This window comes from Oryctolagus cuniculus, chromosome 15, assembly GCF_964237555.1.
Source record: "Oryctolagus cuniculus chromosome 15, mOryCun1.1, whole genome shotgun sequence".
In the NCBI taxonomy this organism is placed as follows: Eukaryota; Metazoa; Chordata; class Mammalia; order Lagomorpha; family Leporidae; genus Oryctolagus; species Oryctolagus cuniculus.
This window is the reverse complement of record NC_091446.1, coordinates 71,044,835-71,072,270: the sequence shown is the minus strand read 5'-3', so window position 1 is coordinate 71,072,270 and position 27,436 is coordinate 71,044,835. Positions and strand designations below refer to the sequence as shown.

Here is a 27,436-nt window from a genome sequence, read left to right as displayed (position 1 = left end):
CCCTGGGGCTGGTGGGGGCATCCCCTTCCTACACACCTGCAGTTCCTTTTGGCAGGTTCCCCTGCTCTCTTCAAGGGTCCTAAGTGATTCTTCAGCCTGAGTGCTCTGTGGGGAAATGCGCTGCGCAAACAAGAAGGCGGCTTCCTGCCCCACCCACCCCAGGGTAGAGGCCCTCGTGACAGGGGACCTGCAGGGGTGGGGAGGAAGCTTGGGAGGCCGCATCCTATATATGGTCCTGTCCACTGTCCACTCTGGCTTGGGGGTAGAGAGAGATCCACATAGCCTGGAGGCTCTGTGTGCAGGTGAGTTTCGCCCCATCCCCTGGGTCGTCTCCAGTGCATCCGGTATAGGCAGTGAGAGACAGCCTAGTGGCCACAGGCCCAGCTAAGAGCCGGGCTGGGAAGGGGAGGACTCCCCATCACTGACCATGTTGGGGGATGGGAGGGGCGGCTAGGCTGTGGGTCCTGGACATCTCTGCTCATCTCAGGTGACCGAGAGTGGGACAGAGTGAGTGAGTCAGTGAGGGAGTTACCACGTCCTTCCTCCTCCTAGCAGCCTGCCAAGGAGGGGTCAGGACTCCACAGGGCACAGGGGACTCGGCTGAGACCAGAGAGGTGGGGTGACTCCCTCAGGGCCACACAGTGATGTGTCACAGAGAAGACTCCGGAGAACCCAGACCCGCTGACCCACCAGGGCTCCCTACTCCTCCTCACCTGTGCTGGGACCGTCCTACCTCAAGCCAGGGGGAGGGGACAGGGGCCCCGGGGGGTGCTGGGACTTTCCCTGGATAGTTTGGGTCTTCCCAACACTCTAGTGTGGATCCGGCCCGGCCCTCAGGCTCTGCCGTGTTCCTGCGTCCTGGCAAAGTTGGTGCTGCCAACAGCTCGTGGCCCTTCTCCCATTCAGGAGACGCTGCTGGAGCAGGCGCCATGTTGCTGCTCTCCCTGGCCCTCACCCTGATCTCAGCGCCAGCCTCTGACACGTGCGACACAAAGGATGTTTGCATTGGAAGCCCTGGCATCCCCGGAACTCCCGGATCCCATGGCCTGCCCGGCAGAGATGGGAGAGATGGTGTCAAAGGAGACCCTGGGCCCCCAGGTACTGTGTCAGGACAGACCAAAGTCCATTTGGAGGAGGCCCATCCGGTTGGGCCCAAGGGCCAGCTGGATGGGACTTGGCAGGCGTTTCCCAGGGCCCTTGAGTTGAAGCCTCCTGGAAAATCTAGCCTCAAGGTGCCCGTGGAGTGAGAGAGGGGTGGGTCTGGCTGATAATGGGGTCCATGCATCCATGTCCCCTTCTCTCCGCAGGCCCCATGGGCCCCCCGGGAGGAATGCCCGGTCTCCCTGGGCGTGACGGACTGATTGGAGCCCCAGGTGTTCCTGGGGAGCGTGGAGACAAGGGCGAGCCTGGGGAGAGGGGTCCTCCAGGTGAGTAGTGTGAGAGGCATATGGGCAGTGGTGACATGGGCGCAGTGCGCATGCAGTCAGCTACACGGGGCCTGGGGGACTGGACAAAGCACAGAGGCCTCCAGTCTAAGTGAACTACGATGTTGGGGGCGGGGGCTGGAAATCAGGAGTGTCAGAGCAGTGTGCACAGGGTAGAAAGCGATCCATGCATCAGAGCTACTGATGGGCAGACACAGGGTGACAGGTGTGGGGAGAGGGGCAGCACTGGGAGGCAGAGGAGGCGCTTGCTGGGGCAGGTGGGCTAGGGGTCCAGGCAGAGCGTGCGCTGGGCTTCTCTGACTCTCAGAGGAGTACACAATATCTACCAGGAGAGTGCAGAGATAATCCTGTTTGCCTTTGATAGAGGGGCTACTGGGGCCTTGCCCCTAAGTCAGAAAACCCCAGAGTCATTCCAGGGCTGTAGCAGGGAAGGAGGACAGGAGGGGGCTTCGCAGGTGCAAGGCTGCATCGAAGGGAGTGTGAGGAGGGAGTGGGGGAAGCACTCCAGCTTTGGGGACCCTTGCACCTTGGGGTCTGGGCAGTTGAAGGATGGAGTTCCAGGCTTGCAGCGAGCAGAGGTATTTGTAGGCTCGCCCCTCATCCTCGGTGGGGGCGGGGTCTCTCCTCAGGGCTTCCAGCTTACCTAGACGAGGAGCTCCAAGCCACACTCCACGAACTCAGACACCATGCCCTGCAGTCAATAGGAGGTGAGGGGGACCACTTGGGGTCTCGCGGGGTCGGGGAATCCCACAAGTTTCCCTCATCCTCAGCAGCAGCCTCCAGGAACCTGACTTACAAATGTGGACACGCAGGTCCTGGGAACAGAAAGGGTGCTTTCTTTTTCTTGTGTCTTTGGTCCAGAGGAGACAGAAACGGATTCAGTCCCAGTGTCCTAGGAAAGCAAATTCTCCGCCTATCGTGCTTGCACTGGCTCTCGGTTCCTGGCAATGATTGTTCCAGTGGACGAACAGCTGTCTAGATGAAGGCAGAGATGAGACTAGAAAGGCAGGGTTGGGAGAGGGAGGGAACGGCACAGAGAGAGGCAGAGACAGAGAGGTCGGAGAGAACCTGATGGCACAGAGCCCCATTAGGGAGATGGGCCTGGGGACAAAGCCATCAGTGGCCCGACGCAGACTTCTGTCCTTGCAGTCCTCAGCTTGCAGGGGTCCATGAAGGCAGTGGGAGAGAAGATCTTCTCCACCAATGGGCAGTCGGTCAATTTTGATGCCATCAGAGAGGTATGCGCCAGAGCAGGTGGCCGCATTGCCGTCCCGAGGAGTCTAGAGGAGAACGAGGCCATTGCAAGCATCGTGAAGGAGCGTAACACCTACGCCTACCTGGGCCTGGCCGAGGGCCCCACCGCTGGAGACTTCTACTACCTGGATGGGGACCCTGTGAACTACACCAATTGGTACCCAGGGGAGCCCAGAGGTCAAGGCAGAGAGAAATGTGTGGAGATGTACACAGATGGGAAGTGGAATGACAAGAACTGCCTGCAGTACCGGCTGGTCATCTGTGAGTTCTGAGCTAGCACTTGGGCCACAAAATAGACAGGATCCTGCCTTGCTTTTCCACCTCCCTCCCGAGGGGCCCTTGGTCTACAAGATGCTGTAACTCCTTATAAACGAAGTCTATTTGTGGCTCTTAGACTTGGAAGCATCCTTAGCCACTTGGAGCCCTGGATGAGTTCTGGCTGCTCCCCCATAATCACCAATCAGCCTTGACACTCCCTTGAGCCCAGTCTTAGCACTGAACTCGAGGCAGTCACTAACCTTGGCCTTGGCTTGAGACAGAGTCCTCACCTTGTCCAGTTCCTTCGCCTACACAAGGCAGCAGTGAGGTCCCAGATGGAGGACCCCGTAAAGCCACACAGAGACTGCCTGCCTCCATCCCCTCTACTCCTCCTCGGTGGCACACCCTCTGCCCAGGCTCTTCCCCAGCAAAGTGGTGGCCAGCTCACCCCTAGTGATTGGCAGGTGCGATCCAGTCCCCTGAGTCTTTGGATTGGATTTTGTATTGGATCTCGCTCACTGGACCTAAAAGCAGCCAGCCAAGGCCTCTGGGGCAAGATCATGTCCGCCCACCTTCATATAACCTGGGTGACTTCCTGCTTACGAGCATGTCCCCTGCCCCTCTTCAGACCTCGGTGAGGTGGTCACGGCCCTCACCACGCCACTGGCTCTGCTTTCTCTATTCATAAATTCATTCAGCCCGATGTTTCACTAAAATATCATAATGAGTGTCAGGCCGAGTCTTGGGTGGATAAGGCACCTGGAGGTAGTTGTTTGCCCTGAACCTGTTTGTTCATCTATCACACGGGGATAAAATACTCATTGATCTTGTAGTGATCACCGTCCCCCTCACTGCCATAAATACTGCTACCGAAAGAGGCCGTTCACTGCACTCACTAGGTACCGACCACCTTCACAGGCATCGTATCAAATATTACGAAATCTTATCACAATGCCACAGGCCAGTGCTATTTTCCCCATTTAAAAAATCTGATGATGCCGGAGCTTCAAGGAGTTCAAGTTCTGAATGTTGTTATGGAGAGCAGGTGGCAGAGCATCAGTTCAAGTCTCCCTACCCCGACCTGGAGCTCACGCTCCTAACCGCCCCATCCTCGGGCTGGACAGAGATGACTCAAGCGTAATAAATCGTGAATGTGTTCCAAGAAGCACCACGTGCCTGTATTTCTATAGCTCAGACTCATGACGGCTCCGAGCCGCTGCTAGCCTGAAGAATGGGGAAAGTCGACCTCAGTGTGTGCTCGCTTTGTCCAGAGGGAAGGGTGTCCCGTTCTCCTCCCTCGGGTGCATGGAGCGATGGGAGCTACACAGACACTTGGGAGAATATCTGGCCACCAGTGTTGCTGGCTGGCGCCCAGGTAATTCCTGGGCTGGGTGCTCATGGTGCATTCGTGGGGGTGATGTTATGGCTTGCACTCCCACTCAGCCACCCGGGTGTGTTCTACTGCTCAGCAATGGGACATGCCCCTCGGGGTTCAGTCCCAGGTCCCTGTCAGGCCCCCAGTCCCAGGTCTGCTTCAGAGGGGGCCAGGCCGTGTACAGTAGGGATGTGTGGGGATGTGCCTGTGTGCCTCTTTGCTTAGGACGCAACCCCCAGGGGGCCCCACTCCTCCTGCCCTCACGCCTTCAAGTGCTCTCCTCACCACTTTCACTTCTTTTCTTGGGCTAAAGGAAGCTCTGGCTCAAAACCCAGAAACCCACACAGGAATGACAAGAAGTGCTTCTCAGTCTTTCATGCGTGCTAGTTCATCTGATTTCTCTGCCGCGAGTGCCTGGGACCCGGCACACAAATGATTAATTCTTCCCCTAAATTAAACTAAAGCAAGAGGGGCCAGCGCTGTGTCGTAGCAGGTAAAGCCGCCACCTGCAATGCTATGCCTCCCATTTGGACACCGGTTCGAGACCCGACTGCTCCATTTCTGATCCAGCTCCCTGCTAATGTGCCTGGGAAAGCAGAGAATGATGACCGAAGTGCTTGGGCCCCTGAACTCTCATGGGAGACCTGGGAAAAAGGTCCTGGCCCCTGGCTTTGGCCTGACCCGAGCCCAGCTATTGCGGCCATCTGGGGAGTGAAGCAGCAGATAGAAGACCTTTGTCTCTCCCTCTCTCTGTAACTCTACCTCTCAAATAAATAAACAGATAAACACATCTTTAAAGAATAAAAAGAATTGTCTTTTTTCTGAAGATTTGGCAAAACTCACCTTAAATCCATCTTTTTCTGTGAGAATGGTTGATAATTTATTTTTTGACAGGCAGAGTGGACAGTGAGAGAGAGAGACAAAGGTCTTCCTTTGCCGTTGGTTCACCCTCCAATGGCCGCCACGGCTGGCGCACCGCGCCTATCCGAAGCCAGGAGCCAGGTGCTTCTCCTGGTCTCCCATGGGGTGCAGGGCCCAAGCACTTGGGCCATCCTCCACTGCACTCCCTGGCCACAGCAGAGAGCTGGCCTGGAAGAGGGGCAACCGGGACAGAATCCGATGCCCCGACCGGGACTAGAACCCGGTGTGCCGGCGCCGCAAGGCGGAGGATTAGCCTACTGAGCCGCGGCGCCGGCCTAATAGTTGATAATTTTGGCTTCCATGTATGTTTATATAAAGGAGCTGTGTGTCAGTGTTACAGAAGTGATAAGACGTATTTGAATTTAAAAAACAGGGGAAGCTGGGTGTGGCTCATTGATTGTGACAAAGATAGGAGATATTAACAAGGGAAAAGAGGTGATGGGTATAAGGAAACTCTTTGTATAACTGCCTCATGACTTTTGCTTTGTAAAGTTAAAGCTATTCTGAAATTAAATGTTAAAAAATATAACATGGTACACACACATACATCCACACGCACACAAACACACGCACAGACAGAACTCCCTCACCAGCTGACCAACCCTCCAAATGCTTACAGGACCAGAACTGGACTGGGCTGAAACCAGGGGCCAGGCACTCAATCCAGGTCTCCCATGTGGGTGGCACTTGAGCCACCACCCACGGCCTCCCAGAGTCTACATTATCAGGAGGAAGCTAGAAGAGCCAGCGGTGGGTATTAAAACCGGGCACTCTGATATTGGACGTGGACATCTGGACCTCTGGGCCAGTGTCCACCTTCAATACTTTATGACTAATGACAGTAGCTTCAGACAACTTACATAATGCTAAAGTGCCTTCTAGTATTACCTATTCCTCTAATTCGCAAATAAACCATTGCATAATGTGACTTTATAATGGCAGTACTGTCCATGTAAGTGTAAGGTTCCATTTTCCTTCCTGGTTTGCTTATTTCTTATATATTTCATATTATCACCGCTATCACATGGATCAGCTGGTGCAGCAATAAATCTCCATCAGGTGCTTACAGCAACAGAGCGCTGGGACTTGCTCTGGGTCTTCAGGTTTGCTGAGCTTTGCTGGTCTCTGCCGAGGTCGCCTGGACTCGGCGGCAGCGAATGGACTTCAGGCTTTCAGGCGAGATTGTGGCTGTTCCGGATCTTGTAATAATCCTGACACTGGTGTTTACCAGGGACATATTCCACCACCCCTCCCCGCGATGGGGAAACCAACACGAGAGGCCTTGTCAGGCTCTTGGAAAGCTGCTGCTGCCTTTCTGTCCACCCCAGTCACCTGGCTCAGCCTGGTGTCACAGGGCCTGGGGTGTTTACTGCACACACTGTAACGGGAGCCTCTGGAAAGTACTTTGGCAAAGAGCATGGTTATATAATTGTTTAATGAGGAGGAAGTAAAAAATCAGAAACCTCAAACTACCGCAGTCATACTGCTAAATTTATGTTTTCTTGCAAAGAGCCAGGTTATTATTATATTATTATTACTAGTTGTGTAGTTATGTCCTTAGTTCATTAATTGAGTGTTATGTCTAGTTCATTAATTGAATTTTTTATTTATTTCTTAATTATAGTGTCTTTTTTTTCCCTTTAACAATTTACTTATTTATTTGAAAGGCAGAGTGACAGACTGAGAGGGAAAGAGACAGAGAGACCTTCTATCCACTGGTTCACTCCCAAATAGCTAAAATGGCCAAGGCTGACCCAGGCTGAAGCCAAGAGCCTGGAACTCCATCCAGGTCTCAGACACTTGGGTAATCTTCCACTGCTTTCCCAGGCGCATTGGCAGGGAGGTGGATCAGAAGTGGAGCAGTGGGGACTCAAACTAGCACTCTGACATGGGAGTGGCGGCTTAACCCACTGGCCCACCACATCGACCCCAATGATTGCATCTTTTAAAATATTCGGTCGTCCCTCCCTCAGGGTCCTTGGGAGATTGAGTGCATGACTGCCTGTGGATACCAGAGTCTGTTAATGCTCTTGTCCCTTTGTGCTAGGTGCATACAATCTGCACACATCTTCCTAAATACCTTAAACAATCTCTAGGTTACCTGCAGTACCAGTACAACCTAAATGCTGTATAATAGTTATGCTCTATTGTTTAGGGAATAATGATAAGAAAAACAGTCTATACCTGTTCAGTGCAGACATAATCAACACAGGCCCGGCCATACTCATGTCTTTGATTTGTACTTGGTTGAACCTCTGGATACAGAGAGCTGACTGCTCATTTATCTGTAGCGTGCCATGCACAATCCTCGGTGGAATCTCTCTGAGCTGTGTTCTTTCTGTCCACTCTCTGCTTATTTCCAGTTGTGTCTGGTAATATTTATAAGATGAATTCCAATCTACCTGATCTCCATCTGACAAAATCCTGGTCTCTCTTGGGTTAGGGGTGAAGCTCTCCATTGCTTTCACACTCCACAGTGCACTGGGCTGTGATGAGCTGGGACACTTGAAATACAATGTTTCACCTTCGCATAAACAGCATCAATGATGCTGATGATGATGGCGGCAGCAGCACAAATTCAAACCCCAGCTCTGAGACAGCAGACGTCCCTAATGGAGAATCTCTCTGCCCTAGACTCACGTCTTTCTCCTTGTGCTCTTGCTCTCAGGTGTCTTTCTCTTTCCCCTTCTGCTCCCCCCAGGCCACGCCTCCTGTAAGTCTGTAGCAAGGCTGGGGTCCTGGCTTTATGTAAATCCCCGTGTTTCTGGGAGCTCTGCCCGGTTGCTGTGAGGGCTCTATGCCTTTGCCCTCTGAGCCCACAGGCCTTTCATGGTCGTGTCAATGGCACCAGGAAACACAGCTCTGAGAAGGGTTGTCTTTAGATGGTGTCTCCCTTGGCTCCTGGACGAGTTTCCCTGCAGTGGGAATGGGCCTGGTGACTTGAGCCCACAACCCTCAAGATGCTGATCTGTCAATCATACACAGCATCAAAGGGAAGTGACTCAGCCCTGCCTCTCGCCAGGGGCAAATAAAGCTCTCGAGTTGCTGGGTGAGATGAAGTGGTTCGAGGAGCGTGGGAAGGCAGGTCACCGCGGGGACTTGGGCCACTTGATCAGGCGCAGGTGACAGGCATGGGCGCTCCTGGAAACCCAGGCCTGGAGGAGCCCCGGACTGGTCTGGTCTCTCCCTCTGCCCCAGGTGTCTGCTCCTCTCCTCACTCTCACCAGATCCTTCCTGCGAGCCAGCCCTGGCTTACACTCTTGGGAACAAGGAAGTGACAGGAACCCATCTCCTGCCTTCAGGAGATTAAAAACACTGGGGAAACAGGCAGAGATGTGAGCTTTGGCCAGAGAAGAGGAAGGAGAGGTGCTTTGAGGACATGACACTGGAAAATTAATTGCTCTATAAATTTTTTTTAGAGATTTATTTATTTATTTGAAAGTCAGAGTTACACAGAGAGAGGAGAGACAGAGAGAGAGGTCTTCCATCTGCTGGTTCACTCCCCAGTTGGCTGCAATGGCAGGAGCCGTGCCAATCTGAAGCCAGGAGCCAGGAGCTTCTTTCGGGTCTCTCACGTGGGTGCAGGAGCCCAAGGACTTGGGCCATCTTCTACTGCTTTCCCAGGCCATATCAGAGAGCTGGAACAGAAGTGGAGCAGCCAGGACTAGAACTGGTGCCCATAAGGGATGCCTGCCCTGCAGGTGGTGGCCTTACCCAATACGCCACAGTGCCAGCCCCTCCATAAATCTTCATCCGACATTGACTCTGATAACAAGGACTTTTCTAGGTGAGCTTATGACCAATGGAGAACAGGAGCCCTATTCTCCTCAAGTTCTCATTCTAAAGGTTTGAGGGGATAAATAATTATAAAACCAAGTAAAACACTTTCACTTAGGAAATCAGGTCAGAAAATCAGAATTTAGCTACAGGATGACTCCATAAAATTAAATGGTCAGGGGCCCGGCGCTCTGCCTTTCAAATAAATTAATAAATTAATAAATAAATCTTTTAAAAAATTAAATGGTCAGGCAAGCCCTTTCTCCCGAGATAATGTTTTAGCTGAAATCTGAGTGATGACAGCCATGCAAAGACAGAGGGGAGCATCTGGGCTGGCCAAGGGAACGGCTGTGCAAACGCCCACAGTCAGCTTTAAATTTGTCTACAAACAGGGCCGGCAACGCAGCTCAATAGGCTAATCCTCCGCCTTGCGGCGTCAGCACACCGGGTTCTAGTCCCAGTTGGGCTGCTGGATTCTTTCCCGGTTGCCCCTCTTCCAGGCCAGCTCTCTGCTGTGGCCAGGGAGTGCAGTGGAGGATGGCCCAAGTGCTTGGGCCCTGCACCCCATGGGAGACCAGGAGAAGCACCTGGCTCCTGCCATCGGATCAGCACGGTGCGCCGGCCACATTGGAGGATGAACCAATGGCAAAAGGAAGACCTTTCTCTCTGTCTCTCTCTCTCACTGTCCACTCTGCCTGTCCAAAAAAAAAAAAAAAAAAAAAAAAAATGTCTAGAAACAGTTCCTCCAGCTCTGGGACATACCCAAGGATGCCATTCGGTAAATGTTCTGAACGAGAAAGGAGGCCCGTGGGGTGGTGGTGTCGGTCTTTAATTTCCCCACTGCAGGGGCCGGTGCTGTGGCCCTGGCCTGAAGTGCCGGCATCTCATATGGGCGCTGGTTCTAGACCCAGCTGCTCCACTTCCGATCCAGCTCTCTGCTATGGCCTGGGAAAGCAGTACAAGATGATTCAAGTGCTTGGGCCCCTGCACCCACGTGGGAGACCCAAAAGAAGCTCCTGGCTCCTAGCTTCGGATCGGCACAGCTCCGGCCATTGCGGCCATCTGAGGAATGAACCAGCAGATGGAAGGCCTCTCTCTCTGCCTCACCTTTTCTCTCTGTGTAACTCTGACTTTCGGATAAATAAACATTTTAAAAAAAAATTCCCCACTGCAGAAGAAGCTCTTGGTTCCTGGTTTCAAATTGGCCCAGCCTCGGCCCTTGCGGCCATTTAGGGAGTGAACCAGCAGATGAAAGACCTCTCTCTCTGTATCTCCCCCTCTGTCTGTGACTCTGCCTCTTAAATAAATAAATAAATCTTTAAAAAAAAATAAGTGCCCTGTGACACCCTAGGGTCCCACATGTCCACACCTGTGATGTGAGGTTGGCAGTAGTGAAGTCCTGGGCCCCCAGGACAGAACTTCCTCTGGGCACCACCAGCTCCCTCGGATCAGTGTCAACCAGGAATTGAGCTTTAGGAGCAAGAGAACAAGCGACAGCCCCTGGGTCACTGTCCTTGTTCTCCACCAGGGTGAGGGCTCAGGGGCCCGCATAGCCCCCCAGGGAAGCCGGGGCGACAGGGGCTCCTGGAATTCAGGACCAAAAGGCCAAAAGGGAGACGGCAGAGCCAATTCAGGTAAGAAGCATGCGCCGGCGTGGTCTGGGCTGAGGGGACCTGGCGGCACTGGGAATCGGGGGTCCATGAGGAAGGAGCATCCCCCACACCCCACCCCACCCTCACAGAAGGCGCGCAGCTCTGCCTTGCACTGCCTGTGGCCCTCTCAGCATTCCCTGGGGCCTGAGCACAGGCGCTCAGTCCAGCAGGGTCTGCCTAGGCAGGCCTCTGTCCGAAATGGGACTTGGATTTCATCAGCTGAGGCAGCCCAGCCATGGCTCCTGGTGTTGGTCATAAGAGTAGCATGAGGAGCCGGCGCTGTGGTGTAGCGGGTAAAGCTGTCGCCTGCAGCACTGGCATCTCATATGGGCCCTAGTTCAAGTCCCAGCTGCTCTACTTCCAATCCAGCTCTCTGCTTTGGCCTGGGAAAGCAATGGAAGATGACCCAAGTCCTTGGGCCCCTGCACCCGCTTGGGAGACCTGGAAGAAGCTCCTGGCTCCTGGCTTCGGATCAGCACAGCTCCGGCCATTGCAGCCAATTGGGGAGTGAAGCAGCAGATGAAAGATCTCTGTGTCTGACTCGCTGTCTCTCTCTCACTGTAACCCTGCCTTTCAAATAAATACATACGAGAAAAATAAAAATAAAATAAAATAGAAAAGAACTGGGTCCTGCCTGGGGAAAACTTCCGCCCTGCTAGGAACACAGCACAGAGTCAGTCAGGCCTTGGAAAGGACCAAGCCACGCCCTCTCCTTTATTTATTTACTTATTTTTAAGATTTTTATTTATTTACTTGAGAGGTAGAATTACAGATATAGAGAGGGAGAGACAGAGAGAGGTCTTCCACCTGCTGGTTCACTCCCTAGATGGCCTCAATGGCCAGAGCTGGGCCAATCCAAAGCCAGGAGCCAGGAGCTTCTTCTGGGTCTCTAATGTGGGTGCATGGACCCAAGGACTTGGGCCATCTTCTACTGCTTTGCCAGGCCACAGTAGAGAGCTGGATCAGAAGAGGAGCAGCCGGGACTTGAACTAGCACCCATATGGGATGCTGGTGCTACAGGCGGAAGCTTAACCTACTATGCCACAGCACCAGGCCTATGACAGAGAGGACACCAGGCCCATGGGGGTGACCCATGGAGGCCACACCTGCAACAGGGAAGGTACTAGATCTCAGGCACCAGGGGACTCAATTCCGTGGCTCCAAGGGCTGCCACTATCAGATGCCCAGCCTGCTGGCCTAAGCAATGTCCCAGGGCAGCCCAGCCTTTCTGTGTCTTGGCTGTTGCTTCAGGCCATTCACGGGATGCACCAAAACGCTTTGTACCACCCCACTGAGTGAGACCCAAAAGGCCATTCTTCACAGCATTCCAGGAACAGGAGCTGGAGTTCTGAACCCCCCTGCGACCTGGGCTCTGGCTTGGAGGCCGCGCCCAGGGGAAAGAGGGCGACCGCAGATTGAAGTTAGCTCCCTGCTAATGCCAACCCGAGTGGCAGGTTGGCTACTGGGGCCACAGTTTCCCCACCTGTAAATTGGCCTCCGAAGGCTTCCGTCTTCTAATCTGGATGAATCTGTGGTCAGGGAAAGCCACACAGCAGGGCACATTTTAGGAGCAAAGCTATAGGATCTGTGAACTGCCTTCATTGTGTAGAATCAGAATCAAAATGCAGTGAGTGTGGCTAAAAGCTAGTTGCAGATCTCTCGCTTCTGTACAAATTAGCTTTGCTTGATAATGGCTAAGGGTGGATCTTGTGAAACTATGTGGCCCAAATTCCCAGGAACTGGTTTGACTGAAATGTGTCCTTGACTGTTATCTTACAACCATATCTTGTATCTGTTACTGCATTTGTTGTTGTTAACTGTTATCTTAGAACCTTATTGTGGTTTTCTTTTCATTGTTCACTGCATTCCAGGGGTCCGGTTTGAAATTGTGAGCCCTAGTGGACAGAATACTGTAAAGGGGCTGGCTCTGTGGCGCAGTAAGTTAATCCTCCGCCTGCGGCGCCGGCATCCCATATGGATGCCAGTTCTAGTCCCGGCAGCTCCTCTTCCGTGGCCCAGGAGTGCAGTGGAGGATGGCCCAAGTGCTTGGGCCCTGCACCCACATGGGAGACCAGGAGGAAGCACCTGGCTCCTGGCTTCGGATTAGCGCAGCTCCAACTGTTGCAGCCACTGGGGAGTGAACCAACGGAAGGAAGACCTTTCTCTCTGTTTCTCCCTCTCACTGTCTATAACTCTACCTCTCAATTAAAAAAAAAAAAAAAAGAATACTATAAAAAGCTGTGTAACCCGCTGTTGGGGGCCGCATTCTGGTAAGGAGTGTCGGTCCCGATTGGTGGCCTGTCCCGACTGGTTACCTTGCTTCTCATTTGTCTCTCATTTGCTTCTCATTTTCGATAAAATTCATGTGTGACTGTCACTGGTCTTTGTAACATTTTGTTTTAGTTGATGAGTGGATGCCGCAATTGTTTGTTGTCAGCTGATCCAATCAAATCAACTAATTGGTGAGTGAAATACACATCAGCTACTTCTGAATTTTGTGGAATGCCAGTCTGGGTAAGTTAGAATGACAAATGTAATTTGCAACAGGATGCAGACTGTAGTTTATTTTAAAGATTTATTTATTTATTTGAAGGTCAGAGTTACACACAGAGAGAGAAGGAGGGGCAGAGAGAAAGAGGAGAGAGAGAGAGAGAGGTCTTCCATCCACTGGTTCACCCCTCAGATGACCACAACTGCTGGAGTTGTGCCGATCCGAAGCCAGGAGCTTCTTCTGGGTCTCCCATGTGGGTGCAGGGGCCCAAGGATTTGGGCCATCTTCTGCTGCTTTCCCAGGCCACAGCAGAGAGCTGGATCAGAAGTGGAGCAGCCGGGACTCGAACTGGCACCCATACGGGATGCCAGCATTGCAGGCGGCGGCTTTACCCGCTATACCACAGCGCTGGCCCCGGGGACTTTGGATTAAACTCTGCAAGCAGTCATTCTCCTGTGGAAGTAGAGACAACAGCCAGTGTGACTGCAGTCTCCTTCCTGTGCCAGACCGAAAATGCCTACCAAAGCTTGCGGCACTCGAGGCCCACGTTCCGCCCTGGGTCTGGACCCTGGACTGCAGCAGCTGGCTCCCATAGGACAGTCGTTATTTGCTGTCCTCAGCTCTGCTGCTGTCAGTTTAAGTCACGTTCATACCTCAGGGACAGGGGCTCAGGGTACCAGCTCACGGCTCTGCATTCACATCCGTCAAATGGGCTTCCCACCTGGGCCCAGCCTGTCTTCCTTCTCTGTGGCTCTCAGAGGTGGGTCAGCATCCAGGGTCAGGCGGGTGTGCCACGGCAGGGCCTGTGATCCGGAAGGCCCCGCACTTGTGATTGTGTAAGTGACCTGTACTTTGGAAATTAACAGGATCAGGGATTTTGTTTTTTTCATCACCCAAGAAAGGATCAGATGTCATCAAGGGGCCTGGGCTGGAGTGCCGGGAAGTGGATTTGGTAAGGTGATGTCATAGCAATCCTGAGTGGCTGGTAGAGAGGAGGTGCTCAGGGCATGGGTCCACCTGGGTGGGGGTGTCCCCCCCTTCTGGCCGCCTGTGTGGTGAGGTTGTGTTCACAGTGCATTCAACTAGGAGCCAGTGGTTTGCCCGGGCAAACACAGGTGATTTACTTCCAAGAAATTCAGGTCCAAGTAATCCCTTTATTAACTCAACAAATGCTACGGACAAGGCTAGCCCACTGCATGGTCCAGCCTGCCCTGCCCTGAGAGACAGAAAGCTGGTCTCTCATGAGGCTCCTCGGAGAATTGCCCGGGATGACTTACAAAATCACAGGGTTTTGGTCTCAGTGGATTACAAATGTCTGAAATTTGTCATTTTACGGGGGTTCTCGTGTGACCCAGATGTCTGGCCGGTTTTGGAAACCACAGCCCTGGGAAGCCAGTCACTATGGTAGCCTTTTGCCTGTCTCTCACCACCCCTGGTAGGCCCCATATAAAGTAAAGAGGGTCCTGCTTAACTCTATACCATCAGACCCCAAGTAGCCTCCCTCGACTGGCCAGTAACTGCAGGAGTGCATTCGGCCTAGTGGCAAAGATGTCTGCATCCCATACTGGAGCGCCGAGGTGCAATACCCAGCTCCTTGCCTTAATCCACATTTCTGCCAGTGCAATCCCTGAGGGGCAATGATGATGGCTCAGCTGGGCTTCTGCTACTCAGGTTCGAGACCTGGATGGAGCTTCTGGCTGCTGGCTTCAACTCCAGGCCTGGGGCTGTTGTGGGCATCTGGGGAGTGGATAGGAGTTCTCTGTCTCTCCAACAACAACAAAGCCTACCTGCTGACTCAAATCCTTCTCTATACATTTCCAGGGTCTTACCACCTCCCATGTCTTTAGCGAGCAGAGCCGAGATTGGACTGGCTCCGAGGAGTGGCAGAGCGTGGGAAGTGGTGGGCCTGTGAGAAGCTGACTGGGGAACTGTGAGCGTGTGGACCTGGGGCTGTTGGCCTACACCCTTCTGCGTGTTTGAGCAGGTTCTGAGGGTCTGTATGCACACCAGCAGACCTGGTGCCTGAGTCGCAGCGTCCCGCTGTTGGGGGAGGGCACAGTCCCTGGACCTGACCTCCTTAGCCTGGGACTTGCTGCACAACCCTGCTGGCCAAAGGGTGTTTCCAGGGGCTCTGGGTGAGGAGTGTAGGTGCTTGTCCATGCAGCAGATGACCCCAAATGGCCCTGGGCTGCGTTCTAGGACACTGGGGCTCCACAGAGACTGTTGGGCACTAATGCTCTCGTTCTCCCCTGGCAAAGCTCGGATCAGAGGTCACCATCGCCACTCTGTCTGTCCCTGCATGAGTCCGTATCTGACCATGGACTCTGAGGTTGGATCCAAGACAGAAGCCGTTTCTGGGGATCCCTGGCCCTAGTGTGCCAGATACGGTGGCCTTTGCTGCCCTCTGCTGGTTGTCACCAGAGATACTCCATGCACGAGACCCTCATCACTTGGGACACACCTGCTTTCCTCTCTATTTTTGCTCTGGTGGCTATGCCCATTTGGATTGTGCCCTGCCTTGAAGGGCCAGGAACAGATGCACGCTACTCCTGGGTGACCAAGGGCCAAATCCAGTAGTCCTCGCTGTCCAGGAAGCCTCTGGTGCTGGTGGGATCCTCTGCTCCTGCCAAACCTAACCTGTGCATTCCACCCCCAACCTCCTCCTTGTCTGCCCCTCACAGATCTCAGCGCCCAGGGGGATTTCAGGATCCCCTCGCCACAGGACTTGTGGCTGCTCGGTAAAGGCTCTTGGGGGCTTCTACTGGGCTCCCTCTAGGGGGATCGCCAAAGTGCAATCTTTTTTTTTTTTTTTTTTCTTTTCTCATCATCAACAGGGAAAGACTGGACTTTGCTCCGAAGCAGTTGCTTTGGGAAGACTGTACGGTTGACTAACCATCTTTGTGATGGTGTCACACACATCCTCTCGGAAGTACAAAGGGGACCTGTAACTCAAGACACCAAGGCCAGCCACAGAGGCTGCAGTGCATGGAGTGGGGTGGTGGTCACTGGCAGGTGCCAGTGGAGAAGGCATGGTTGCGCCACCAGCTGTCAGCCTGTGGTACAGCACCATCCTGTGTTGTGTTCCCAGCTGCTGAAACACCAGGGTTCTTGCAGAGATCCTAGAAGCTGCTTTGCTGGGCTCATGGATGGAGCTTACGGATATACATTCTCCTTGCTGGGCTCCCTCTGGCCAAACATTAGCACACGCCTTACCCCTCTTCTCGCCCATGTCAGAGGCGAGCACAGCTAATCAACTAGCTCCCAGACACACTGAGTTGTAGGTAAGAGCTTTTCCCGGTGAAAACATCCTCTGGAGAGCCCAGCTCGCCTCGCCGAGCGGATCCTGTGCGGGAGCAGCCCTGGGTGATCGTCTCTGTGTGAGTGGACTCTGATGCCCCTGGGCTGCAAAGGCAGGAATCGGAAAAGGCGGCGAGAATTTTGGATTCACTATGGAAAAGGCACTGGGGAGTCCAGAGGTGGAGGCGCCCGGATGAAGTGGGAAAGTGAGTAGAGATGGCTGAGCATGACACACACTCCTGTATGACCGACTAATGCTGACTAATGTACCAAGGTTCTAGGCTAAATCCTAGGGCAGGGGGAAAGCGTGCTACCCTCCTTCTCCCTAGCCAGGGAGCCGTCAACCACCTGGAGCTTCAGCGCAAGAGGTGTAGAATCCGACTCCATGACACAGAGCAAAAGCAAGAGAGGGGTGGGAGGACGTGCCAAATCCCTCAACCCTGGCCCCCTTTCAACCCGAATCAGTGCCAACAAGGAGGGGACTGTGTTATCTCAAAATTCTTGCCATCTTTGTGATTATCGGTCCTTTCTCATTGCTACGACAGTGAGTCTCTGTCATATGGCGGGTTGATTTATGACTTTTCAATTTTATGATGGTGTGAAACGGATACACATTCAGTAGGAACTCAACTCTGCATTTTGAGTTTTGAGTTTTTTTTTTTCCTCCAAGTTTCCCTCCTGATTCTGGGCAGCTGCAGTGCCGCGCAGCTCCCTGACAGCCTTGCCCCCATGACTGGAGGCACAGAGACACCACGGTGCTGTGGGAATTGTGGATCCGGGGTTTTGTGTTCTCCTATGCCATCCTACCTACAAACCAACCATCTGCGAGTGTCCGTGGGATACTCAACACTTTGTTCTACTACAGGCTTTGTGTTAGGGATTTTTTCCAGCTGTAGGCTGAGTATGTGGGAGGCGAGGCTGAGCGCAGCTGGGCTGTTTGCTAGGGCAGCGGCATTAAAGGCACTTGGATCCACAGTATTTTCAACCTCAGACGGGTTTCTCAGGATGTGATCTCACTGCAAGTCCAAGAGCATCTTTGTACGGTGGCTTCCCCTCCAGTGCAGATTTATCAGGATGTGTTTTTCTAACTTGACTTTTAAAAACTCGAGTTTCCAGGTTAATGTATCACTTCTATTACTTTATTGATTTTATATTTTATTGATTTCACTTTTATGCTTCCTTGTTTTGTCCCTCTTATTTTTCATTGTTGTTATTTTTAAAAGATGAGCTCTTAGTTCAGCTATTTTCAGTCCATGCTTTTAAAATTTTTTTTTTTTTATTTTTTGACAGGCAGAGTGGACAGTGAGAGAGAGAGACAGAGAGAAAGGTCTTCCTTTTGCCGTTGGTTCACCCTCCAATGGCCGCCGCGGCCGGCGCGCTGCGGCCGGCGCACCGCGCTGATCTGATGGCAGGAGCCAGGAGCCAGGTGCTTTTCCTGGTCTCCCATGGGGTGCAGGACCCAAGCACCTGGGCCATCCTCCACTGCACTCCCTGGCCACAGCAGAGAGCTGGCCTGGAAGAGGGGCAACCGGGACAGAATCCGGCGCCCCGACCGGGACTAGAACCTGGTGTGCCGGCGCCGCTAGGCAGAGGATTAGCCTAGTGAGCTGCGGCGCCGGCCTAAAAATATTTTTAAATAATGAAAGTAAGGTTATATTTTTAAACATAACTTAAAAGCAAAGTCATACATTTTCCTCTGAGTTTAGCTTTAACTATTTCCCATAGATCTGGGGATATTTACTGCTGTTTCAGTTAATTCAAATTTTTAAAAAAATTTTATTTTTGAGATAACACATTTTTAATTTACATTATAGTCAAGGGCTCAATGCTCCACCCAATAAAGAGTACAACAAGTGGGGCCAGCGCTGTGGCTTAGTAGATTAGGCCTCCGCCTACAGCTCTGGCATCCTATATGGGTGCTGGTTCTAGTCCCAGCTGCTCTACTTCCAATCCAGCTCCCTACCAATGTGCCTGGGAAAGCAGTGGAAGATGGCCCAAGTGCTAGGGCCCCTGCACCCACGTAGGAGACCTGGAAGAAGTACCTGGCTCCTGGTTTTGGTTCGGCTCAGCTCTAGCCATTGTGGCCATTAGGAGAGTGAACCAGCAGATGGAAGACCTCTCTCTCTGTGTCTCTCCCTCTCTCCGGCTGTAATTCTACCTCTCACATAAATAAAAATTAAAAAAAAAAAAAAGAGTACAACAAGCACTCAGCAGGAATTAGGCAAGGGCGTTTTCCATATCACTGGCAGTATCTCCTTCCGTGAATTTCCTCTCCTTATCCCATTTTTCCTGTTGCAATAGTCATCCTTGCCTTGTTGATTTGTCTGTTATACACATGGAAAATTCATGGCCTTTTCTTTAAGTTTTGCATTGCACTCTAGGCTTCAGCAGAGAGGTTCCTGTATTTCTTAGGTCGTCAGATGTGTGGATATGCGTGCCTCGGGCTTGCCCTGCTGTCAGAACCTTTAAGTAGCTCTCTCCCTCTCCAAGACTTCATAGATCATTACTTATATTTTCTCCTGATTTTGATTTTGATATGGCACCAAAAGAAAATGACCTCACGTTTCTTCTAAATGCCTATCTAATCCAGCATTGTTAATTGGCAAGCCATTGCTTTCTTGCAATTTTTGTACTCGATTTCTATAACTATGTATTTATTCATATTTGAGCCCATTTTTTAGATTTCCTGTTCTTCCTCATCATTCTGACTTCCTATACAATTAATATACTATTTTCTGATTGACCTAGTCTTTCTGACTGTGATTTTAATCAATGTTCCTGACTCTTCTAGGATTCACTTTTTCCTTAAGAGTTTTAGAATCATTTCATGAAGCCTCACAGCTTCCATAGCTCCCTCTTTGTTTTTCTGAAGATCTTACAGGCAGGACACTTGATTTCCCGATTCCTTGGAGGACTCGCGTCCCTTACCCTCCTGTGTGCACTCGGGCGCTCTCTAGCTGGGGACACTGCATCAACACCCCCCCACCCCGCTTTCCTCCCCTTCCTGCCCTGACCCATTCCTCTGGTCACAAAGCATATTTGCTTGGCCTGAAGTTGTCATCTGACCTTTCAGTGCTGGCCTGGGTCCAGCCACTTACACCTAAAATGAAGTATTGAGGGAATTTAAAAATAAATATGTAGAAGGACTGGCAGCAAGGCCTCTCTGCTCGTTCTCAGATCACAGGACCTGGTGGCCTCTTAAAAACACTTTATTAGTCCTACAAGTAAGACTTACAAGTAGGAACCAGGGATTTCATTCATTCGACTCTCACTTATTCACCCGTTCATTCCTCTACTACTAAATAAAAATGGAAAGCACCATTTTTCTCTCCTAAGTCCTTCCCCATGGCTCAACGGTGTTTCAGCCAGGCAGTGTGAGAGAGCCTACAGAGTCTTGCATGGATGGAGGGCAAATGTTTATAATGTATCCAGAAAAGGCAGGCTAGGCGTGCTGCATTTTTTAAAATTTATTTATTTATTTATTTGAAGGGCAGAGTTACAGAGAGGCAGAGGCAGAGGCAGAGAGAAAGAGAGAAAGAGAGAGAGGTCTTCCATCTGCTGGTTCACTCCCAAAATGGCTTCAATGGCAGGAGCTGCACTGATCTGAAGCCAGGAGCCAGGAGCCAGGAGCTTCTTCCAAGTCTCCCACGCAGGTGCAGAGTCCCAAGCACTTGGGCCATCTCTCACTGCTTTCCCAGGCCATAGCAGAGAGCTCAGAAGAGGAACAGTCAGGACTCGAACTGGCACCCATATGGGATGCTGGCACTGCAGGTGGCTGCTTTACTCGCTACGCCACAGCATCGGCCCCAAGCGTGCTACATTAACAGTCCCCAAATTCACTCCACTTCCAAGTGGATCTTGACGATGTTCAAAGGCAATTGTTTTCCATAAGTTTGGTCAAGTTTCTAACTGCTTAATTGTACCACTTCATACCCACAAATCCTTCTGCAGTCGCCACGGCCACAGAAGACAGTGAATTTCAGAGATGTGCCCTGGTCCTTGTGTGCCCTCACCCAGAAGTGACGCATGTCACAGGTTCATGCATGCCTTCAGAAGGCCTCTCATCAAACTGCTGCTGAAGAACTGTACACTACATAAGATTCTACATGTGGGGAGCAACTCGGACTAGACTAAGTTACTGGAATTAAGACTTATTCTATGCATCTGCTCTCCCACAATATGGCACTGGGAGAGGAGGAAACAGCTTCTACACAGCTGCCTCCAGTTCAACCAATAAACTGTAGGACCTGCTCCTGATTGGAGGAGAGCAGCATACTCGGTGTGTGGGTAGCAGAGTTGGGATTGGCGGAAGAGGACTATAAAGGAGGAGAGAGACAACATGCACCAGGAACATCTAAGAGGAACATCTATCTGAAGGAACACCTGTGCAGCCCCCGAGAGAGCTGGCCGGCGGTGTGCCGCTCCCCCGCGGAAGTGGGGAATGTGGCAGGGGGAACCGCCCTTCCACGGAGGTGGAAGGGACAGTAGCCAACCCGGGAAGAACCAGCAGCAAACCCGGGAAGGGCCGAGCAGACGAAAGAACAGCGCAGGGTCCTGTGTCGTTCCTCCACAAAGACGGGGAGCGATACTACACTACATAAGATTCCTGCAATGAGCCACACAGAGGCTTAGAAGTCAGACAATTAGGGGCCAACACTGTGGTGTAGCAGGTAAGGCCGCCTACAGTGCTAACGTCCCATATGGGTGCCTGTTCAAGTCCCAGCTGCTCCACTTCTGATGCAGCTCTCTGCTATGACCTGGGAAGGCAGTAGAAGATGGCCCAAGTTCTGCACCCACGTGGGAGGCCCAGAAGAAGCTCCTGGCTCCTGGCTTCAGATCAGCCCAGCTCAGGCTGTTGTGGCCATTTGGGGAATGAACCAGCAGATGGAAGACCTCTCTTTCTTTCTCTGCTTCTGCCTCTGTGTAACTTTGCCTTTCAAATAAATAAATAAATCTAAAAAAAAGTCAGACAATTAAAGTTGGCCGTCATCAAGAGGGTCTCTGAGTAGCTTGTTGAATGAATGAGGAGATGGATCTCCTCTACTCTGTGCTTAAAAGCTCTTAAAATTCACCCATTCATTTAGAATCTATTAATGGAGTGTCTCTTTTGTCCACTGATGGAACATAATTCTACAGATCATTTCTCTGTAATGTTAGGGATGTGCAGAGCTACAGGACCTATGAGGACATAATTGGCCATTTCCATATTTCTATCCAGTGCCTAGATAGATACTTGACATGTACATTTTTAGAAATAATATTTTATTTTCCCTCACAGATATTTACTTTTTTTTTCACTCTGGGATGTAAAACTTGGGTGTCTTGGAAAGGCCAGGAACATTAAGAAACTTGAATTAAGATGGGCATTTGGACATTTGAAGGCTGAACTTTCCAGAGCTTAGTTAGCTCAGTTGTCCACATTGCTTGTCAGGGGAATTCAGCACAAAGCTGGAGTCCTAGGGAAGCAAGTGGCAGAGGGGTCTCTACTGACCGCCACTGTGCGATGTGGGCAGCGCTGATGCCAGGAGACGTGAGAGGCAGGGGACACTGGAGACTATTCTAGCACACTGCACAGGGGTGAGGACTCTGCAGACTGATCTAGCACACTGCGCAGGGGTGAGGGCACTGCAGACTGTTCTAGCACACTGCTCAGGGGTGAGGGCGCTGCCGGCTGTTCTAGCACACTGCAAAGGGGTGAGGACACTGCAGACTGTTCTAGCACACTGCACAGGGTGAGGGCACTGCAGACTGTTCTAGCACACTGCACAGGGGAGAGGATCTTCAGACTGTTCTAGCACACTGCACAGAGGTGAGGGCACTGCAGACTGTTCTTGCACAATGTGCAGGGGTGAGGGCACTGCAGACTGTTCTAGCACAATGTGCAGGGGTGAGGGCACTGCAGACTGTTCTAACACAATGTGCAGGGGTGAGGACTCTGTAGACTGTTCTAGCACACTGCACAGGGGTGAGGATCTGCATTGTTGTAGCACACTGCATAGGGGTGAGGGCACTGCAGACTGTTCTAGCACACTGCACAGGGTAGGACACTGCAGACTGTTCTAGCGCACTGCGCAGGGTGAGGGCACTGCAGACTGTTCTAGCACACTGCGCAGGGTAGGACACTGCAGACTGTTCTAGCACACTGCACAGGGTTGAGGGCACTGCAGACTGTTCTAGCACACTGCTCAGGGGAGAGGACTCTGCAGACTGTTCTAGCACACTGCACAGGGGTGAGGATCTGCAGACTGTTCTAGCACACTGCGCAGGGGTGAGGACACTGCAGACTGTTCTAGCACACTGCACAGGGGTGAGGATCTGCATTGTTGTAGCACACTGCACAGGGGTGAGGGCACTGCAGACTGTTCTAGCACACTGCACAGGGGTGAGGATCTGCATACTGTTCTAGCACACTGCGCGGGGTGAGGGCACTGCAGACTGTTCTAGCACACTGCACTGGGGTGAGGGCACTGCAGACTGTTCTAGCACACTGCGCAGGGTAGGACACTGCAGACTGTTCTAGCACACTGCACTGGGGTGAGGATCTGCAGACTGTTCTAGCACACTGCACAGGGGTGAGGGCTCTGCAGACTGTTCTAGCACACTGCAAAGGGGTGAGGATCTGCAGACTGTTCTAGCACACTGCGCGGGGTGAGGGCACTGCAGACTGTCCTAGCACACTGCACAGTGGTGAGGATCTGCAGACTGTTATAGCACACTGCAAAGGGGTGAGGGCACTGCAGACTGTCCTAGCACACTGCACAGGGGTGAGGGCTCTGCAGACTGTTCTAGCACACTGCGCAGGGGTGAGGGCTCTGCAGACTGTTCTAGCACACTGCACAGGGGTGAGGATCTGCAGACTGTTCTAGCACACTGCGCAGGGGTGAGGGCTCTGCAGACTGTTCTAGCACACTGCACAGGGGTGAGGATCTGCAGACTGTTCTAGCACACTGCGCAGGGGTGAGAATCTGCAGACTGTTCTAGCACACTGCACAGGGGTGAGGACACTGCAGACTGTTCTAGCACACTGCACAGGGGTGAGGGCTCTGTAGACTGTTCTAGCATACTGCGTGGGGTGAGGGCTCTGTAGACTGTTCTAGCACACTGCACAGGGGTGAGGATCTGCAGACTGTTCTAGCACACTGCAAAGGGGTGAGGGCACTGCAGACTGTCCTAGCACACTGCACAGGGGTGAGGGCACTGCAGACTGTTCTAGCACACTGTGTGGGGTGAGGGCACTGCAGACTGTTATAGCACACTGCACAGGGGTGAGGGCTCTGCAGACTGTTCTAGCACACTGCAAAGGGGTGAGGATCTGCAGACTGTTCTAGCACACTGCGCGGGGTGAGGGCACTGCAGACTGTCCTAGCACACTGCACAGTGGTGAGGATCTGCAGACTGTTATAGCACACTGCAAAGGGGTGAGGGCACTGCAGACTGTCCTAGCACACTGCACAGGGGTGAGGGCTCTGCAGACTGTTCTAGCACACTGCGCAGGGGTGAGGGCTCTGCAGACTGTTCTAGCACACTGCACAGGGGTGAGGATCTGCAGACTGTTCTAGCACACTGAGCAGGGGTGAGGATCTGCAGACTGTTCTAGCACACTGCACAGGGGTGAGGACACTGCAGACTGTTCTAACACACTGCACAGGGGTGAGGGCACTGCAGACTGTTCTAGCACACTGCACAGGGGTGAGGGCACTGCAGACTGTTCTAGCACACTGCACAGGGTTGAGGTCATTGCAGACTGTTCTAGCACACTGAGCAGGGGTGAGGATCTGCAGACTGTTCTAGCACACTGAGCAGGGGTGAGGATCTGCAGACTGTTCTAACACACTGCGCGGGGTGAGGGCACTGCAGACTGTTCTAGCACACTGAGCAGGGGTGAGGGCACTGCAGTCTGTTCTAGCACAGTGCACAGGGGTGTGGACACTGCAGACTGTTCTAGCACACTGTGCAGGGGTGAGGATCTGCATACTGTTCTAGCACACTGCACAGGGGTGAGGATCTGCAGACTGTTCTAGCACACTGCACTGGGGTGAGGATCTGCAGACTGTTCTAGCACACTGCACAGGGGTGAGGGCACTGCAGACTGTTCTAGCACACTGTGCAGGGGTGAGAATCTGCAGACTGTTCTAGCACACTGCACAGGGGTGAGGATTTGCAGACTGTTCTAGCACATTGCGCAGGGGTGAGGACACTGCAGACTGTTCTAGCACACTGCACAGGGGTGAGGATCTGCAGACTGTTCTAGCACACTGCACAGGGGTGAGGGCACTGCAGACTGTTCTAGCACACTTTGCAGGGGTGAGGACTCTGCAGACTGTCCTAGCACACTGTGCAGGGGTGAGGCTCTGCAGATTGTTGTAGCACACTGTGCAGGGTTGAGGGCACTGCAGACTGTTCTAGCACACTGCGCAGGGGTGAGGGCACTGCAGACTGTTCTAGCACACCGTTCCGGGGACCTGAGACAGCTACTGTGAAAGCTCCCCCTTCCAGGTAGGGATGGAGCCCAGCCACTCACACGGTATCACCTGACATTGTGCGCGTCATCGTGTCACCTAGGGTCGAAGAGTCACAGTGCTGGCTTCACTCAGCACCCAGGCTGCTAAGAGGGAGCCTGGCTACTCTGGTTGGAGGGGGAAGGGGGTGGAGACATGCTTTACCGGCTGTGTTGACCTTTGCCCATGATGTTAGCGCAGGAGAGCCCTGTGTGCCCCAGAGTGGGAGTTAGGAAATATTTGCTGTAGTCCTCAGCATTAATCAGGCTGTGTCTCCAAGTACTGGGCTCTGTGGCATAGAATAAACCAGACCCCCATGGCCTTTGGTGCTAGTGGGTTTGAAGATTCTCTTTAGGGTTTGGACAGCTCAACATTCTGGGCTTCACTCTTTGCACAGTACTTACTCTTTCCTTCCCTTGTCCAAAATAATAATAATAATAAAATTAAAAACCCTTTGAGAGAGTCTTCCAAGACCCACACAACTTCCCCAAATCCCAGTGGCTGTGCTGCACTGTGTGGCCCCACCCCCAAGTTCAGTTGATTGGCTCGGGGGTGGGCATCCGAGACAGGCAGACCATTCGCATCAGAGTTTCAAGTTAATGTCAAGTGCGAATTTCTCATCTCGGTGCAGCACTCTCAGGGAGCAGAGGAAGCTGGCTCACAGAGGAGGAAGAAACACAAAGACGCACAGAGAGGCAGAAGGCAGGGAGATGGCAATGCCCAGTGGGCACCCATCCAGAACCCTCTGTTCTTAGAAGAAGAAGAGAAAATGCTGTTCCTTGGTCCAGTTGCTTTCTCTTCCTTGCAATGAGAAGCGCCCTTCTGAGCCCCCTCCAGGGTGCCCTCTGTCTCGGGGAATTGTTTGCTCACTGTTGTGTAACCAGTACTGCAGAAGCTGCCAGGAACTGCGGATTGTTTTCAATGACAGGAGAAAGATCCTAGCAGGTAACACGACCCGCATGCTGCCTGGAAATGCGAGTTCTGTTTTTAGACTCGTTGTCCTACATATGAGGTGTGGCTGCGGGAGAGCTCAGAGAAGGGGTCGGGTTGGGTGCGCCATTCAGAAAGAACGGTTCTTTAGTCCCTGCGAACAAAGGAGAGAGTTTCTGGCTTCCTGTCTGGAGGAAGAGACGATCTGGGTTTTGCCTCTTTTATGGGCCTGTGGTTCGTCCAGGCGCCATTCCCATTTCTTGAACACAGGTGCCTTAAATCACTTTTGAAACAGCATGCCAGCAAAATGAACCAAATATACAAGGGGTCACTGGCCTATATATTTCCAGGTCAAAAGTATAAGCTTTGGGATCACAACGACCCCCTGTGTCCCTGCACAAATCTCCTGTCATTGTGTTTTGGTTTCAATAGTTGCAAAATGAGGAAGAGCTTTAACTAGATTATCTTTGAGGAAGAGTGGGGTAAGACCATTCCTGGAAGGGCCAGCAAGAGGAGGGTTGGAGTGAAGTGGGGCATGGCCAGACGCCCTCTGCTCCAAAGTCTCCTGCAATCCCAGAGGGAGCTAGGATCACGCAGCTCATGGTCCTCCCATGAGCCAAGAGGCTCACGATGACGATAATGGAGAGAGACGGATAGTGGCTTGGAGTGCATTAATGAGAAGGCGCACACTGGGTACAGGGCTGGGTACTCTGGCTGGGGAGGCAGACACTCCCTTCCGGGTCACCTCCCTGTGCTGCGCAGCTTCCTGGACTCAGGCCTTGAAACAGGGGGTGGCCTTGGAGGCTTCTGGCTCTGGGGCTCCGGCCTGCATTGGCTAGAAAAGTCTGGGGACCTCCAGGCAAGAAGCACCAACCTGGAGAGGGGACCTACAGGGGACAAGATGAGGCTGGCTCTGGGGCTGAGTTTCAGGAGAGAAGGGAGCTGACGGTGGAAGCTCAGCCAGTCCACTGGGAAAGGAGGGGAAAAGTGACTGTTAAGGACGAGCCAGGACAAGAGTCAACGCAGGCGAGGGTGGTATTCTGGGGGCCCAGAGGAGAAAGAATTTGAGGGAAAGGAGTGATCACCAGGGCCAAGGGCAGCTGATGGTTTCTGAAGGAGGAAGGCTGCCCTGTGTGACAGGGAACTCAATCAAGACTTAGTTTCAGGGGCTGGTGCTGTGGCATAGTGGGTAAAGCCGCTGCCTGCAGTAGTGCCGGCATCCCATATGGGTGCCGGTTCTAGTCCTGGCTGCTCCACTTCAGATCCAGCTTTCTGCTATGGCCTGAGAAAGCAGTAGAAGATGGCTCAACTCCTTGGGTCCCTACACCTGCGTGGGACACTCGGAGGAAGCTCCTGGCTTCGGATTGGCCCAGCTCCAGCTATTGCAGCCATTTGAGGAGTGAACCAGCAGATAGAAGATCTCTTTCTCTCTCTCTCTCTCTCTTTCTCTCTCTCTCTCTTTCTTTGCCCCGCCTCTCTGTAACTCTGCATTTCAAATAAACAAATAAATATTAAAAAAAAAGACTTAGTTTGAGTTT

At 52.4% G+C, this 27,436-nt stretch overlaps 1 protein-coding gene and 1 long non-coding RNA gene across 2 annotated transcripts; both read left to right on the top strand.

Annotated features, from left to right (window-relative positions):
* The first annotated feature begins 269 nt into the window (after positions 1-269).
* SFTPA1 (surfactant protein A1) lies at positions 270-5,134 on the top strand. Its single transcript, NM_001082229.1, is given in 5 exon segments — positions 270-302; positions 907-1,098; positions 1,308-1,427; positions 2,075-2,152; positions 2,595-5,134. Coding segments are annotated over 4 exon segments (744 nt in total). The 5' UTR covers positions 270-302; positions 907-929; the 3' UTR covers positions 2,972-5,134.
* A 20,432-nt stretch (positions 5,135-25,566) lies between these two features.
* LOC138845399 (uncharacterized) lies at positions 25,567-27,420 on the top strand. The gene is made up of 2 exons (XR_011382477.1): positions 25,567-25,913; positions 27,161-27,420. It is a non-coding gene; the product is annotated as an uncharacterized lncRNA (long non-coding RNA).
* The last annotated feature ends 16 nt before the right edge of the window (positions 27,421-27,436 follow it).